Source organism: Penicillium samsonianum, assembly GCF_028829775.1.
Source record: "Penicillium samsonianum strain IBT 33392 chromosome Unknown utg000003l_segment0_segment0, whole genome shotgun sequence".
Classification (NCBI taxonomy): domain Eukaryota; kingdom Fungi; phylum Ascomycota; class Eurotiomycetes; order Eurotiales; family Aspergillaceae; genus Penicillium; species Penicillium samsonianum.
In genome coordinates, this window is record NW_026643261.1 from 6276730 (window position 1) to 6294792 (window position 18063).

The 18063-nt window shown below is 45.9% G+C and overlaps 5 protein-coding genes across 5 annotated transcripts; 2 read left to right on the forward strand and 3 right to left on the reverse strand.

Moving 5' to 3' along the window:
• Window positions 1–829: 829 nt before the first annotated feature.
• Window positions 830–2369, reverse strand: N7471_006057 (uncharacterized protein; the record flags this gene model as incomplete). The annotated part of the gene is made up of 4 exons (XM_057278776.1): window positions 830–1151; window positions 1248–1417; window positions 1512–1939; window positions 2003–2369. 4 exons carry the CDS (start codon window positions 2367–2369, stop codon window positions 830–832), a joined length of 1287 nt encoding a protein of 428 aa, XP_057138386.1.
• Window positions 2370–4560: 2191 nt separating this feature from the next.
• Window positions 4561–5626, forward strand: N7471_006058 (acyl-CoA desaturase; the record flags this gene model as incomplete). Its single annotated transcript, XM_057278777.1, has 2 exons — window positions 4561–4570; window positions 4599–5626. The coding sequence occupies 2 exons, from the start codon at window positions 4561–4563 to the stop codon at window positions 5624–5626; spliced, it is 1038 nt and encodes a 345-aa protein (XP_057138387.1).
• A 1591-nt stretch (window positions 5627–7217) lies between these two features.
• N7471_006059 (TauD/TfdA dioxygenase family protein) lies at window positions 7218–8467 on the reverse strand (the record flags this gene model as incomplete). Its single annotated transcript, XM_057278778.1, has 4 exons — window positions 7218–7372; window positions 7424–7798; window positions 7856–8185; window positions 8239–8467. 4 exons carry the CDS (start codon window positions 8465–8467, stop codon window positions 7218–7220), a joined length of 1089 nt encoding a protein of 362 aa, XP_057138388.1.
• Window positions 8468–9186: 719 nt separating this feature from the next.
• Window positions 9187–11236, reverse strand: N7471_006060 (putative MFS transporter; the record flags this gene model as incomplete). Its single annotated transcript, XM_057278779.1, has 7 exons — window positions 9187–9401; window positions 9460–9588; window positions 9647–10083; window positions 10139–10245; window positions 10300–10473; window positions 10522–10739; window positions 10813–11236. 7 exons carry the CDS (start codon window positions 11234–11236, stop codon window positions 9187–9189), a joined length of 1704 nt encoding a protein of 567 aa, XP_057138389.1.
• Window positions 11237–16331: 5095 nt separating this feature from the next.
• On the forward strand, window positions 16332–17430 carry N7471_006061 (uncharacterized protein; the record flags this gene model as incomplete). The annotated part of the gene is made up of 4 exons (XM_057278780.1): window positions 16332–16559; window positions 16615–16748; window positions 16810–17278; window positions 17338–17430. 4 exons carry the CDS (start codon window positions 16332–16334, stop codon window positions 17428–17430), a joined length of 924 nt encoding a protein of 307 aa, XP_057138390.1.
• Window positions 17431–18063: the final 633 nt, after the last annotated feature.

Here is an 18063-nt window from a genome sequence, read left to right on the forward strand (position 1 = left end):
TCTTCGGGTATATTGAAAGGTCAGGAAACTAATGTAGAGGAAAGATGTTCATTGAAAACAATTCACGCTCGAAAGGCTGGACATACTATTCAGGCCGTGGCCTTGGACGCCGCAACATTTTCTATATATCCTTCGAATATCTTAGATGCCGCGTCAAGACAATGTGATCAAACAAATTATACAGATAGGACGATCTACACAAAAGCTGCGGGACGATGTTGAGAGCACCTCCAATGACGCATCTAGAATATCTGAAGTCAATATCTGGTGAGGAAATTCGGTCCTCAATGCGATATCTTTCCGGATTAGGAAAGTAAATATTACCGTATTAGGCAATCGAAGTCCGTGCGCTCTAAGGGCCCCGCGCTGGAGTGGATCCATATGGGTGGATCGTCCATGAATGCCGAGGAACAGCCTTCTAGGGGTCTCTACAGAATGAATGGAGAAAGAAATGATTCATATGGTTGGATGGATGGGAGAAAGGAAGAGAGACAGGCGAAACAGGATCTAACTACTAAGTACAGGTGCTGTCACCATGGGTGCTTGGTGCCTCAGGCCACTCAATAAAGCTTCCAAGGAACTGTAGAGATTTCCAAGCTTGAATGAGTATATATGTATAATGTTACGAATGAAATAATGACTGAGGCCCATAGGCCAAGAATATCGATTGGTGAGGATTGATGATGATGGTTGTCTGTTCGAAGAATATTGACCGAGTGGGTTGGTGTCTTTTCTAGAACCAAATTAGATACCGCTTTTTATATACGTCACAATAAGTTAAAGAGGATGAATCTTGGATTACTGAATTTTGAATAATGTTGCTGGCCACCTATAACCCGTCACAACCTTGATATTCACGAATCCCACTCCCATTGGGCATGAACAAAGTATTGCTGTCCACTTTGCGCTGATCCTCGAGCTTCTCAGCCGTCTCAACTCCTGCGACTGGTAGCTTATACTGCAGTATCTTGCCTTCCATTCCACGAACAGCATGAGGAAAAGACAAGTATTCAGGTAGTAAGCCAAGCTGACGCAGTGCTGTAGATTGGTCCCAACTAATGTGTTCATGATACAGTCTGTCTCCACGGATATTCACCACGGCATAGAAAGGAATGCGGAGCGGAAGATGGGTCGGTGGGATTCCGGGAAGACTAGATTTGGAATTGTGAGAATTTGATAAGAAAGAGCAGGGTGGAACAGCAGTGATCAAGTCCATATTTTGCCAGGGTAAACGAATAGTGACTTACAGCCAATCGATCTCTTTATCATGGTTGAACATGAATATAAATTCGTCCACAATGCGGTCGACGCCAAGCGTTCGACTGACTAAGTTCATTTTGATGCTATCGGGGTTACTGAAGATGAAGTGATGGCGATAGAAATCGGTTAGTCGCTTTCGTCCAATACCTCCGGTCATCTAGTTAAGTAGTATCGATTGATTAGCCAAGGATCCCTTGGCTGAAAGAAACAGGGAATCTACACTGCTTGAGTGAAACACAAGCACTCCTTACCGTAGGAATGTGATTTACATACGGCTCTCGCACCATAGTAGCCATTGTCTTCTCGACAGACCGATTCTCAAATTCCCAATATGTGTGCTCGTCCCATATTTTCTCCAAGTCAAATATGGGACCACCGATATGCTTCTTGATGAATGTCAAGCTCCGAGTATGAGACACCGCTGCAGGAGAATAGGCAAACCCAGGGCTATGGGGCATAATGAAATCAGTCCCGACCTCGGGGTACGTATAAATCGTCAGTCCCTCTTTCTCTGCGGGCACTGTTTTGCCCGCGAGATGAACCAACTGAGGCTTGGAGGCGGAAGCGAAATCAAATGCAGAAGAGAAAGAGACAACAGCCACGATGTTATCGCAATTTGCCACAGCCTTCGCAAGCTGTCCCGGAAACGATGGCGCATATTCTTCGGGTGTCCCGTACACTGTTTATCCCACCAGATCAGTCTCATTTGCGGAGCGAGAGAAAAGGCGTGTCTATAACGTACGGAGTATGCCAAATTTATCTTTCACGTCACATTGTTCTAAACTCTTGAGGCTGTCAATAGCTTTATCGAGGAATCCAGCTTCTAGTGACCAGTTTCCGGGCTCGGCGGTCTTCCACATGGCAATGCGCAAAACGGCATATCCCTCCTCGGCCCATTTGTATTGCGGAACGGGATCAAGGGTAGTCGATGGAAGCTCTGCCGAGGGAATATACGGCAAATCGTAGCCGGGGTCTATCACAATGAGGCCTGGACCATGCCCCCGGCGGGAAAGTGGAGGCTGCAGGGTAACATTTGATGCTAATGTGACTCTGGGGGCGTTTGGGAGCTCTTTGAGGCCTGGAATATCACTGGAGTTGATGGAAGACATTGCAGATATTGAGTTTGGGAATTATTTGCCTAGAGTTGCAATATCAATTGAAACGGGAAAGGTAACAAGCGGTCTATTTGAAGATAAATAATGTATCAGTCGGATATCCGTGATCGGAAATCCGGGTACAAGCCACTAGGGCTACGGGCCGGAACAAACAAGAGATAACGTCCTAGTTATCCGGCTACCTACATGTGTATCGGATAATGCCTGGCACTCGAGACCTTTCCCCTTCCATTTTAGTGCTCATCTCTTGCCGCTTTTTGATCTCAGAGTAAAATTAAGCACGCCTCTAAACACGCTGACCGGCTCACAGATCATTGTATAAGCTGATTCAGCATCATATAACTAGTATCACATGAGCTATCTGATCCACTCACTGATCATCATATGAGCGATCTGATTCGCTTATAGAGAGCGACGAGAGTGGACGTTGAACGAACTAAGTAAGCTAGTTATATTTATCAATAAAACGCGACATGTTAGTTCTATCACGTGCCTTACGTCTCTCGAAACCGCCCCCATTATCCTATCAAAAAAGGACTGGCGTCGTCAACGCGACCGCGTTCTAATGATCTCTTCATATTCAAGTGGCAAAAGAAGTGTAATCCGTTGACCCATCATTCCTATCTAGACTTCGGCACAACCCACTCTAACCCGAACCTAACCTAACCTAACTAGGCTTCCGCAGAGCCCACAAAGCCCAGAGCCCAAACCCAGCCTAACCCACAAATGGGTTGGATTTGGGCCTAAAGGCTCGAACCCCGGCCCACTGTGGGTTGGGCTTTGCGGAAGCCTACTCGGGGATAACTCTATCAATAGCTAAGGATATATCCACTTATACTATACTTCTCCAAGGACAATAGGTTACACCTATCACAAGATTTATATAGGTATTCTTTGACTTAAACCTTTAAAAGGGGCAGGTTCCCTCACTAGGGAGAGAACCTACTCTACATTCTTTGTCCTTATAACTTTCCACGCCCTTTTACTTGGCCTACTATAAGCACAATAACAATGGGCGTTTAAAGGGCTCTACCTAATAGTATCTCGCATAGATACTCAGACCGAATGTCAGAGGGACGGAGAGCCCGAATGTCTGAATAATAAAATATAATATGTATGCATCTCATCGAGATATTTCGAATGATATCCACCCCTTGCCTTCAGGGGGAGGAATCCTGGCAGATATACATCTGTGTCCACGGTAATAAACGCCACAATCACCGCGTGCTCTGTAAACAATTATCAATATGGAACTGCGGGCTGCCTACAAGTTTGGCTAACATTGTCAAAGCCCTTACATGACTATATCTAGATTTGGTAAAACACAGAAACCCTTACAAGCTCCAACTTCAGCTAAGGGTATAATACCCCTTGTAGATGCAGCCCAATGAGCACCACAGTTATATCAAGTTGAAGCATTCCAGACTTCAATCCAATACCGGATAACTTGGCATACGATGTGCCAATATATCCAGTATTACATATATGCTGACTGATGGGATATACAGCTCTGGAAATTGAAGAGCTAGTAGAAGTTAAGAACAGTGAACACCTGACATGTGGCAAGCGATCACTGCCTAATCCCTAAAGCTTCAATTCTTTTAATTATCGCATACATAGCTGGGCAGCCAAGGGGAATGTCTACCGTCATGATGAGCGTCCCATGTCCTGTAATTGATCCACATTCCTTATGTTGGCGCAGATCAACCATGTATTTACTATATGAAAGTTAACGAAAATATTGAGAAGATGAGGAAATATGGCCTGCACAAGAATCAAAGACGGTTTCCAGCCACGAAACTCGGTGGGTATTTGGAAGCTGATCATTTCTAGAATCTGTAAAATTTACAAAGGGCTATCTCCCCCCACCATAGTATGGAAAGTACCAGCAGATCCAGAAGTCCATATTTAAAGGGCATTTCCTGCGGTGACTGCAAAAGCAGTCGCAGCCTTCAGATGCCCCGAAATTCACGACACGCTTTTCATTTAGTGGACTATGTGGGAAAACAATGTCACCAACTTCATCCTATCAGAGAGTAACTTCTATTTTCGAAACTTCTATTTACCTCATTTTGTGCTTCTTCTCGCTCCTATCGTCATTCTGTTTTGGGGTTCACAAAGAGTTGAACTCCAGACCCAGACAGCTCTACTGACGCTAATTATTTACCCGATATATAGCCTGGCAATGACAGTTGGTAAGTTAACGTCCACATTTCACATTAGGGCACCTATTGATTGCTCGAATTACCGAAGGTTACCACCGGCTCTGGTCTCACCGATCATATCACGCATGTGCGTCACTCCGATACATCCTCGCTGTGCTTGGGGCTGGCCAATTCCAGTGGTCCATCATCTGGTGGGTTCGACATCACAGGGCACATCACCGCTACCTTGACTCTGACAAGGATCCTTATAATGCTCGACGAGGACTTTTCTATTCCCACATTGGCTGGCTCATTGGATTTACTCCCGCCACGTGGGGTCCGGTTGATATTGCGGATGTAGAATGTGATCCCGTGGCAGTATGGCAACAGCGGTATTATGCTATCCTCGCTCCTTTCGCAGGGCTCGTGGTTCCAACGTATCTAGCGCAGTTAATTTGCGAGGATTGGCAAGGTGGACTTTTGTATGCCGGACTCTTTCGGTCATACATACACGCACACATGACGTTTTTGGTCAACTCGCTTGCACATTGGTCTGGGAATCAGCCATATTCTACTAGTCATACCGCACGTGATAATTTCTTCTTGGGACTTTTGACGTCTGGTGAGGGATACCACAACTTCCACCACCGGTTCCCATCCGACTACCGAAATGGAGTGCACTGGTATGCCTTCGATCTCAGCAAATGGGTTATTTGGATGTGCGAAAGACTTTGCCTGGCATCGCGGGTCACACGGACACCGCAAGAGCATATCGAAAGAGCACGCAACTACTCTGTTTTGGGGGATGCTTCAACAGTTCCTCAAAACAGAGATTATCAGCTTGACAGAGACCGGCAATGTAATATGGCTTGGGCTGATTACCTTGAAAAAACACGAGCCGGGTGCTGTCTAGTTTGCATATCAGGGATGGTTTACGATGTCACAGACTTTTTATATAGTCATCCGGGGGGCCAGGATTTGCTTTATCACGCCATTGGCAAAGATGCTACATCTCTATTTGAGTCGTTCCCCCATTCTGGTTACGTGCGAACTTTGCTGCCCTCGTTGCAAATTGCCGTCATCGCTATTGATAATGACACCTATTGATAATGACACCCTTCCTCGCTCACCAATGGACGTGTGATCGAAATTTCCTATTAGTTGGCGTTTTATGATCGACAAAATTCGCATTTCTACCCTACCCCCTTATGTAAAGCTTTCGCTTGCATTGGATTGCTGGACATCTCGATAGATAGGATCAGTCTATTAACATCGTACCGGTTTCGACACGCGTCGACGTATCTTGACCTTATATTGCGGTAGAGCCTAGCCTTTAAAATTATATCTTACTAGTCAAAAGATATATAGCCCTAAGCCTTCGTTGCTAGTTGGCGCCACTAAATATATTGGTGATTATCGTAGTAATGTGATTAGTGGATAGCACTATTAAAAGTGGCCGAGCTTATCCCTAGGCTCCTAATCTATCATATGGGGGTCGCTCTAGTCTAGCAGACTAGAGCTTGGAGTTATGTCTTAACTATGGGAAATAAAGAACATGAAAAAACCGAAAAAAAGAAGTGAAACACGAGGCTTTATTATCGCTCGACTAATATTCTACAAAAGCCTGCACGGTGACATAAATTTTCTGAACATTTCCACTGAGAGTGCATTTTTCAGACTCCTGGTTCCTTTTCAGAACCCGTTGTAAGGGTCTTCCATGATGAACAAAACTGGAGATCTTAAGAATTGACTGAAAATCTGTAGCGTTGAATGTGAATTCTATAAGAGAATCATAGAGGTAAATTGCACTTGAAGGCATCTGGCATGATTAATAGCCAATCAGCCTTCGCAAGAGGCTTGTCGGCACTTGCACTGGTGCTCGGGCCGAACACCTTTAGGGCTTGTTTTTGGGCGTCTCGATAAGATGCGCGGATAACCGCGATAGCGCTTGGTCTCACCTAGGCAACCTGATTCACTGACTATTAGGCCCTATTGAACGAAAAAAAAGATTTAAAAAAAACTGCGTTGGCTAAGAGGGCAAACGGCCTAGGAAGGATGCTGGAATACAAGACGCTTAGAGCCCGTTTCTAGGCAATTCAGTGAGGAGATATCGAGTGAAGCCAAGAAGCAGGGATACCACATCCTTGTAAGTCAAAACATAGCCTCCCTGCATAGGAGCAAACAAGCATAGAATCGTACAGGCTTTATTTTTTCTCTTCTCTTCTCTTTCTTATAATGATTATGCCTCGATCAAAAGTTCGCCCAGAGAACCGGGTCCGCGCGTATAGAGCTCGTTCACGGATCATAGGGTCGGATATGTGGATTCGGAAAAGAGACAATCGATCTATTTAGCACCAGGGGCTCTTCAAACAAATATGTAAGCAATCTACTCCTTAGGTAGCTATCGAATCATCGTGATCGCCTTGCTGCCTTAGGCCACTAGTTGGGTGCACCCCTTAGTAGGTAGACAGTTCGGGAGCTCTGTCTTTGTCTCCTTTCCTAACACAATTCTCTCCATCTTCCCCTTTAGCTCTACTACATAGTCCCAAGAATTATGAACGTAATATGGTCAAGGTCCTCAAGATATAGTATAATATATAAGGCAGAATAACGTAGGCACTTGCAAATCGTGTTTGAAAACAAGAACCTTTATTAAATTGGATCACGAGGAGGCTAATCTTCCAATTTAGATTATGATCTATTCGCTCTTGGCGAGCGCCTCCCGTCTTCCAATACTCTTGGGATCCAGATATGGCCTCTCGCCGAGGCCGACAGCACGGTGCCCAGTGCGCGGGCCAAGCCCGTCATAGTCCCAGGTTGCGGCGTGGTATACAGATCGGTTATCCCAGATAGCTATAACAACAGTCAGATACGGTGTTCACAAACTTTGACGGGGAATCATACCAAGATCGTTAGGGTTCTGCCAGCGATTGCGCACCTGCAGATCGTGGTTCTCAACAATGAGAGTTACGAACCAGTCGAGAAGATGGCGGCTCTCCTCTTCGGAGACACCATTAACCTTCTGCACGTGCGTGCCGACAGCAAAGACACTCTTCCAACCGGTGACAGGGTTGGTACGGATGACAGGGTGCTCAGCTATGAGCTCCTCTCCGACGTTCTCAGGTGCGCCACGAGGACCAGGGTGGATTGTGAAGTCGTTGCGTTTGGCAATTTCGTTGAAGCCAGGTTGCGCATAGGTTGCAGTCAAGCCTTCCAGGAACTTCTGGTAGGGCTCGGAGATACGATCATAAACTTCGTAGCCTGAGGCCCACAAGGTATCTAGAAAAAATTAGTTCTCCTAGACCATTTCATAGGAAGTATACAAAGCGGTCTTACCACCGCCGGTTTTCGGAAGTTCTGTGAGACGCAGGAGAGTATAATCGCTAGGAATGGGCTCAAAGGTAATGTCACTGTGCCACTCTCTGCGTGCAGTCTGCTTCCGTGTATTTCTGTCCTTGTAAAGCTTTTCCCGGCCTGCGGAGCTGATCACACTAATTTCATCATCCTTGACGCTGTGTTCCCGGCCCGAGTTTGCTACTGGGTGGATATGCAGTCCAGATGTGCTTGGCTTGCCCGAGAGTTCACCAAGTCGTTGGACAAGCTCCTTTTGCAGGTCGTTGTCTAGACCATCTTGCTTACGGAAGAAGACCACTCCTCGTTGGGAGACTGAGATATTATGTCAGCTCTATCTTCCACACACCCCCACGCATACAACTCACTGGTCAGAGCAAGATCCCTAAGTAGATCATCGGAGTTTGGGGCGCGCAGGAAGTCTTTCAAGTTGGCATTGGGGAATTCGCGTCCAATGACTGGAGTGACATCGAAGGACTCGAAAGCATCGAGAGATCCACTGGACTTGATAGGCTCGCGTGCGAGGCCTGTGAGCGTAATCTTGTCCTCGACGATGGGAACCACCGTAGGTGCGGTTTCGACGACAGCGGATGCCATGGTAAGGGTATAGGATACAGTAGTGATTGTTGGATGGCGTTGCTTGTTGATCCTGGAATGCGAAGGCTGGGACTAGGGATTCTATCTTATACTTCGCAACGTACTGAATGTTGCCGATTATCCGCTTGCGACATCGGTTTGTTGTTGTGCCCAGCCCTCATTGTCGTAACCCCGCAGATCTGGAACGTTGCTGTCGCACAGTTAGAGTGAAAGCACGTCTTAGTTGTTGATTATCTTAACAGATAACAGTGAATCTGTGCCGTCCCACTTGATATTCGTCATTTTCCCTAGAAATTGTCTGACATCCCGCCATCTGGAAATGTCACCGGGATGGGATCATATCTACTGGAGGTTGCAACATAGTTGATTTACGAAGGATACCATACCTACATTAGTTAAAACCAGAAGATGTGTTCAATCAGATCAATCCAAAATAATTGCACTGATCGCTTATTTTAATTGACTATTAGTTGGCTGGATATTTATTCCATGTATGGGATCTACTCAAGCACGCCATGTAGGGTCCGACCAATCGCATCAAAAATGGGAGTGTCTTGTTTTAGATCTGATGCTTGCTAGCGCTTCATAGGATTATGCAGCATAAACGAGATAAAATATTTATTCATTGGGTTAATATCAAGTTGTATAGAGTATCCTCCGTGCACTAAGGGATTTCTTCACATGTTAATCGGTCAAAAGCCCAATTCTAAGCGAGATAATCAATGGGCGAATCGGAAATCCAGTCGTTTATTTCCTTCGTCCTTAGTGGTTGCCAAGTAATGCGCCTTTTCGTCGTCCGTCATAGTGTTCCATTTCTTGTCGCGGCTTTGATTGCGCCAGACATAGTATACTTTAGTCAACAAATAGATGAAAACATTTGAGACACCGAGTCCCACTAGAGTACCATTGCCTCTCCGGTAGCGGGGAGCGTCATCTGAGTCAAATTAGAATACCAGACAGACGCGCAAAAGAAAAGGAAGTTTATGACCAACCAGCGCGATAGATATTGGAAGCAATAATTCCCGATGCTTGGACGCACATATTATACATGGCAGCCGAGACCGTACGGGATCGGACAGTGTTTGAGTTGCGGGAGTTCCAGTTAACTTGAATAGCATGCGCTGTGATTTTGTGAGCCACGATACCAAGTATGCAACATGTATGAATAGGTGAGCTTACCATTTGGATATGCCAGCAGCAGTGTCATCACCGCCCACACACACCACTTGTTTGCGGTATTGATGTCGACCACATATAGATAGATCAAGAAGGGAAGTATCCATATTTGCCCAATCATAGACACCAAAGTTAATTGACTACAAATCTCGGAGACGTAGGTGAGGAGTAGAAGGAAGAAAATGCACAGCACTTCGCTAGGAATAACCAACAGATTTGTCACAAAAGTGCCGAATCCGAGGCCCCTCAGAGTAAGAGTTAGATATTGCTTGGGAGGCACTACTGGTGTTTGGAAAGTAAGTCCGATGATGTATATCGGCCAAAGATCATAGTCCTTGAGACTCTTCCAGAGTAGTTTGGGCGTAATAGGTTCTCGATTGTGCATGGATCCTTTGCTTGGATCATCACGAATTACTCGATTGACAATGATGGTCTCCTCCCTGTGAATCCTATCAATAACGATGCAAAAGCCAAAAGAGAAGACAGACGACTTACCGCGCATTGAACCAGCCTGACTTACCCCGAGACCAATTAGCAGTCTGGCATGGTCCTGGTGGCATCAAAATATATGCAGATAGACCAAATAGCAGTGTCAGAAGGCCCTGTCCTCGGTATTAGTAATGCGTCCTTTTCAATTATATGAGATGCCTACTCACCTCCAGCAAGAACAGCCAGCGCCATCCCGATTGACCTTGCACACCACGAAGATGCAAAAGCCCGAAAGCTAGGAATCCAGCAAGAATATCCGCAATATTCATGGCTGTCCAAAAGAAGCCGAGTCGCAAAGACAGCTCATGATGTTTATAGAAGTAGGACAGATACAATATCACCTTCGAGTTTGTTAGCCGTGATCCGTAACAAGAACGGGTTTAACTTACATCTGGGATAAATCCGCCTTGCAAAATACCAAGCAAGGCACGGCACAAGAGAAATGTTGTTTTTCCATTCAGTCCATACTGTGCCATAGCAACTGCAGACCAAAGAACCATTTGGGTAGGAATCCACCGATCAGGTCCAACCCATTTGCTAAGGAGCTGAGAGGGAAGCTCGGCACAGAGGAATGAGAGCTTAAACACCGTATTCCCAAGGTTGTAGTCTGAAGATAGGACGTACTCTGGTTAGCTCTGGAATATCATAAGGTTAAAAGGGAAACCTGGTTCTTTATTTACCATTCGTGGTCATATTCAACTCGGGAAGCATGTTGTCGGTCAGGGCTTGTGTCAGATTGGACCGATCTAACTCCAAACACATGAACATGAGGCAAGTAAATACCATAATACGAAGATCAATCTTTCGAATCAATTTGTATTCCTCGCTCCATGTCCACCGAGCAGATGGGTCGAATCGGTGAAGATTCTCCCAGTCAGCTCGGGGTTGATATTCCTTCGCAGTGTCAGGGTTATCATAAACAGAGGGCTGGGTCGCAACTGCTTCGGGATTATAGCCTTTGCCTCGCTGAAACCAAAACCGACGTTCCTCTCCTGGCTCACCCAATGGCGCGATGTCAAGACTGGTAGATGAGTCTGTATCTGTCCCTTTAAGTACCGAGATAGACGCACTCGGGCCTTTCTTTGCGGTGTATACAGTGGACATCTTAACGGGCCAAGGCGTTTGCAACTGAATCGTGAAACTTATTGAACTTTCCTCTCTACCTTATGATAAATTTGGATTATCTGGGCTCTTTTTATACACCCCGCAGCGACGATCTCATCGGATATTTTGCCTTGAACACAATTTTACTGATAAGAGACCACTTGGCACTGCCTTGCATCATGAAGCCAAGTATAGAGCAATCCCTCTGGTGGTTGTGTTGTGAGGGGTTCAGGTTCAGGGCCAAGAAGGGTCAAAACCTAGTTGAGAATGGCATCTTGGTGGCTGAATATCACATCATCCTGTCGAAAAACCACATCTTACCCAGACGAAAATTAAGCTATAACTATATGCAAATTAACTACCGAGGACTCCCGAACAAATAAATTTGCCGAGAAAAGCGCAAATTTTCAAATGCCGTTCGGCGTGATTATGTGCCACTGTTGGTCTTGTTTCTCTATAAAAATGTTCATTGATGAGCGGCACGACGCCAATTCCATGCGTGCAAGACAGGAATCTAGTGAACTTGAGCCCTGAAACAGTTGCTTAGCAATGAAGAGCCCCCGCTGAATATTGTCGGTACTTTCGCGAGCTTGCTAACCTCGCCGCCGATACCTAACCTACCACAAACCGCATAATTGTTTCGAATGCTCATTCACGATACAATACTGCTCCACATACGATAGTAGAACATCCAGACCGTTTGTCACTATTAACGGGCTCTACTTCCAACAGTGAATAGGGTTTTAATCCAGACCTATCGGCATGGGGGTATAGAGGGTTCAAACCTCGGTCAGATGAGCTCATCGCAATTGGGATATTTATATATGAGCGTTATTTTGCTTCTTTCGCCGTGGAGAATGTGATATTCAGAAGTATCCGCACAGTTTCTTAGATGGAGATCAAGTCATGTAATTATAAAGCGGTAGACGACTTGTAATAATATATCTGTCATGTTGTTCGCTACGTGGAAGCCTGAGGCTAGTTATTGTTTGTTAGGTTGGCACGTGGGATCATTCCAATCTTGGCCATAGCCCTTGGACCTGGCTTCATCTTATCCAATTCAGCACTCATAATTCTCTCTTCCTGTTGCTTTCCCATCACATATTTTGCCTTCATGGCTAACGTTTCACTGATATAATCTCAGTCACCGCGTACATGCTCTCATTAACCTCACTACCCCTGTTCCACTAGCGCACAGCATCTCCCACACGTGCAGGGCGCGCATCTATGGGTCACCACCACGTCGCACCCCCATTTACATTCACAGCTCGCATCTTACACTGCTCTTCGTCAGTAGCCACTATCCCACGCCATTCTTCAGCAAGCAGGTCACCTCCACCTGACAGTAGACAGCATCCAGGCAGATGACCATTCTCGAGGTCACGGATTGCCTCCCACTATACAATCACTATCTGTCGAACCATAGTCGCGCACAGCCCATTAACTTCAAGTTTCAAACGTCCAGTCTCGACATGGGATGACACAGCAAACCTTGAGCTTACGAAGTCGCGGATAGTTCCCAGGCCGAGACACCCACAAGTCACCCATTTCTCCATGGAAGGAAATCAAGGAGAGAAATAATGATGTATTCAGCAGAATCGTTTGGGACAAACGGACAAACAGGCCTTAGACAGCCAGACCACCAACAGTTTAGAACCTCGGGTGCTCATAGGGTTTCCTGCTTGTCAACAAGCAAAAGGTGTCTCTCACGCTTCCAGTAAACTTCATCTGGATTTTAACGGACAGCAATGTACAATTCCTGCTATGACCAGACTTTATCGCCGTCGATAAAATAACCCATGATTCTGGTTTTAACAGACTTGCCTCACAATGTTGTATGGAACATTTATTTTGATGAGAGAATCTTATATCTAGGGTGTTCGTTCTGTTACAGGTTGTTTGGATATTCAGTCGCCGTATCTCAGAGTGTTGTTGCTCCTTCCACCGACCGGCATCACCAAAATTATCTTCATCTCCGGCACCCCATTATTTACATACACATGTACCCGGCATTGCTTACATGGTCGATATTATTTGACAAAGGCCTGGGGCTGGCTATTTGATGCTCATCACTAGTACGGAATAGATATAGGAACATTGAGCTCAATTGATACTTATGAGAACGTGGTACAGCAGTGACCCCCGTTTGAGATCAAGTCTAAGTCATAGATAGGTCGGAGGGATAGTGGAACTGACGACCCTCGTCCGGGTGAAATACATGTTACCTGCGGAATTTGCGGAATTTGCGGAACTTGCGGGATCAAAATAATTGAGTCTTTTTCTTTCCAATGTTTTATTGATAAATCAGGAAGCAAGCCTTGATCCACCAAAGGCTGCCATCGACTGGCACAAAAACCTAGAAACTAGTAGAATGTATATCTCAAGTAACTTTAGGTTCGAAGACGAATGTCGTTCTAACGATATTCACCTCAATGTTTGGATTAAGGGTCAACCCCGGATACTGCTAGGCGCTTATCTTGAACGCGAAAACCTCGGGTGTACCCGTGGACGTCACATGGGACCCTCAACTCATAAGATGGGCGGTTTGAATGACATCAAAATTTGAGTGGGAAAAAAAAGGGAAAACACAGTTTCGTATCATCCATGGATCGCTATAGAGTTTCTTTTGGGAAGCGATGAATGGGAATCCTGAAGGAGTGAGTCCACTCAAGTGCCCCAAATAGGTAGCGTGTACTTTATGTTCAAGTTGCTTCCTCCGTATTCCGTACTGAGAAGGGCAATCTAAGTCATTTACCCCATAGACTACTCCGTAGTGGATTTTGTCTAGAGCAGGTAGGCTATTCACACAAGCTTTATGAACCCTCGTATCCCGACAACAGGTACTTGATCCCAGAACCTCAACCCCGAAACCCGAAACCCGACACTAGTTGCAACGTGGAATTTTAAGATATGTAAGGGACAACGGTCTATGATGTATGACAGAGGATAGTAACAGGAAATTATATCCTGCCCCACTTGATTCCCAGGTGACGGTTCTGAATGGCGATCCTGATCCCCCGCTTGTGTCCTGAATTAGCATAGGCGAAGTAACGTGGCTGTGGAATATTAAAATAATCCGCCCCTGCCAAGATCTAGAGCATGTATGTTGTAAGCCATGTTGAAACCTAAAGTTAGAGTTTCCAAGGTTTGATTGCCGGAGTGTTTACGCTGACATCACTGGTTTAATGTCGTCGGTTTTTGACCGGGGTTAAGATTTCTCAACATCCCTCAAAAATTGGGAACAGGGCAAATCTCATCCTTTAATCTCGGAAGGTGCGGAAGAGCAAGGTTTGAGTGCTTCATCGGTTCATATAGCTAATTAAATCACTACCTACGAAGTACTCTGTCCAAGTGAATATGTCTGAAATGGTACTTTGACAAGGTAGACGGCCAAAAGTACCTAGGTAAGTGTGATATGCACTGACCATTGCTTGAAGACTTTGTTTGGATGGGGAAGTGGGGAGAGATTTGGTTAAACTGGCAAGGCACGCCCAAACAAACAATCAGATGTTTACAATTTCAATATAATTTTACCGACTGCCGAACGTTTCATAGCGGGAACGGGGATTGTCTTTGGTAATTACACTAGCTGTGCCTACAAATTAATTATATTGGTCTTGCCGACGAATGGATACAAATGTAGGCGTCTGTATGGTATTAGCCCCCACGTACTAAGGCCTCGGCTTCCAGGCGATGTAACACTCCAGGTTGGATTTCCGTGGGTCTCGTTTCATCAGAAAAAGTTGGAATATTAAGGTTCTTCACCCATTCAACGGGCTGAAAAAAGAAAGTAGCATGCGAAGATATATACGCAAATACGCCCAGATGCTAGATGGATTCTATGTGGGTAAAGGGGAAGTAGAAAGTGCAGAGTGGATGATTGTAGAAGCTATCCGTGTGCCCAAGCTCGGACTAGAGACTGGATCCATGGAGGTGGATCCCAGGCAGCTCACTCATTGGCCAGGGCGTATATGCATGTTCCAAGGTTCGACGCTAAGTGGGCAACCGAGTGGGGTCTCACCCGGGCAGGTTGAGCCTCTTTGGTGAAAACTTGACGGGAGTCGATCAACTGATTCGGGTGCAGATCGACCTCGGAATGTGTATATACGCACCCTGTTTTTCCCTTTTTATTATTTTTAACCTGGGTGCATTTCAACCAATCACAGACTACTGTTGGTGTTGGCTCTTCTCAATTTCAACTCAGCCTGCCGAATTGCTGCAACATATCATGCCACTTACTCTACACCGCAATGATCCACGTGCAATCTGCCAAAAATACTTACTCAGCCTGAAATCTTTAACCTGACGGTGATGAGCCCCTCGGTGATGGGTTCATTTTTGATCAGCATCAAATCTATCATCAGGGCTACGGATTGCCCCACTGGCGAAAACCCTTCGATCCCTGTAGTTTGGAGCGGAATTTTACCGTTTGGATTTTCCCATGGATGAGACCCCATTCCTAGGCCAAATCTGGAGACGCCCGATATTCAAACAATATTCAAACATGCAAAGGACTTCATGGCTGCATTGACCCATAAACGCCCTAGTGGGGCGTATCACAACCCAATGGGATGAAACTTTGTATGCACAACTAAGCCAGGTGGGTGACCGATCCAGGTGGCTGAGGCTCTGATCGACTGGAAGATGATCCCCCGTCATTGTCGAAAAATTACCGAACATTGCTCTCTTCATTTTTGGCCCGAAACATCCCTGCTAGGTGAAAATTATAATCACTAGGCGTTCTTTGGGTCGTTTCAGGCGTTTTTTGACAGACTATTTAGTATTAGTTTAGTTTTTAATTATGTTATTAATTAGGCACCAGATCGGCAGTCCAGTTCGGGGGGTCGGGGGATTAAACATTCGACCGAGACTCTCGGACATACCCACTCCCCATAGAGCTGTTGACACTAATAAATAAAAGTCTTATTAAACCCCTTTCCCCTTCCTCTTTATTTCTCATTTTGTATCTCTTTGTGTCATCTCCCCACAGCTCGTACGACTTTCACAACATCTAAACGCCGTGTAACTCCGTCCCGAATGGAATGTTGAGCCGCATCAGCCGTACGAGAGTATATTTTCTTTACACGCCTACAATATGTCCACATTCAACCCATATGCCGCCTCCATTAGGCCACCATTCGACATTGAAGGTGCTCGTCCCATGCCGTCAACACTGGCCAACCACAATAACAACGCAAGCCAAATGGAGATGTATCCCAGTCCTATGAATGTTTCTTCGCCTCCCCAAACAAATTCCCACCGAGTCAGCAAAGCTATGAAGGGCAAGCGAGTCCATGTTTGCGAGCGCCCTGGATGTTCGAAGGTGAGTACCTTTAGTATGTCGCCGATGAATCACCTCGCTTATCACCGCCATACAGGTTTTTACCAGAGCCGAACACCGCAGACGACATGAGCTCAGCCACGAGCCTAAAAAGCAATACCTTTGCACGTACGAAGGGTGCAAAAAGGCATTCCATCGCCCGGATTACTTGACTCAGCATTTGGGTCGGCAGTGAGTAACTCCCTAGCGGTACGAAAAAAAATTGAACCCATGGACTGACCCTGAATAAAAGTGCGACTTCAGCACCAAAGGAAAACACATCATACACGCGAAGCGACACATCACCTCGTCAGCCAAGCCTGCAACAACAGATGCAATCGCAACCAGCCAACTCACCTCCCGTTCCATTTCAAGCCGATATCACCGACAATTACTCTGGGGTATGGGGAAGCATGGATTCCTCAATGTCATGCCCCCAATATTCCAGGGGCCAGAGCCAGTCTTCCGCATCTGCTGATGACTACCCATCCCCGTATTCCTACACAAACGATATGTGCAGCTCGCCCGTCGCGAGCGAATCCTTTAGGGACGCTCAATACCCCACTTCGGGCATGCCGGTAGAGATGGTGACTGCCATCGATCAATATCTCCGGAGCATCCTGAAGCCTGAAGCCTTTTCGTCGCCCCACCAGCAGATGAACCCCGCGATTTGGAACTCGGACATTGAAATCGACCCTGCATTGACAAAGATTGAGAGCCCAGTGAGTGAAATTCAGGAAACCGTTCCCAGCACAAAGACAATTGCTAACAATTGTTTCAGCATCAGCTACCGCTGTATTCATGGCCTCCCACTCACCACTTGCAATACGAGAATCATCCAGTACAGATGAACCACCCGTCCAACAACCGCTGAGAATTATTCATACCACCAATTGATACACCTAGTTTCGGCTTTTGATTTGCTTTAGCGTTTTTGTCCCTCTCTTCACATCTTCTCGGTTGCTTTATTGCAAACTCCCTACTCTTTAAAGGGTCATGATCTCTTGATACCTGGGCTCTATTTTTCGGGGGGCGTTTATACCATTCATTTACTTATGATACCATCACAATGTGCCCTTCAGAGACAAATTGATTCAACTTGATTTGAGCTGCTTTACCTGAAGACTCTGCTCTGCGCAAGAAGACGCACTACCTGCACGCTGTTCACTAATCGCGGTCTCGGTGTCTCGGTCTGTCTATGGAGGTTATCTTGTTATTTATTAGTTACGATGCCCATGAGAATCTAGACAACAATTCCCATAGCCCTTGCAACGCGTATATCTAGATGTGTGTACATCGTTGTAGGCTGCTCAAAGATCTGCTCCACATGTTAGGCCCGGGAAAAGGGCCCCGTTAAACGATCTGCAAGGGCGTACAGCCTTACAGCCTTACAGCCTTACAGTTGGATCTATCCATTGAATCTACAAACGGCCCTCCCAAGGTCATGATATTGCACTGCCACGACGCTACCACATGACATATTTATTGCCTCAAATCCTTCACGCGC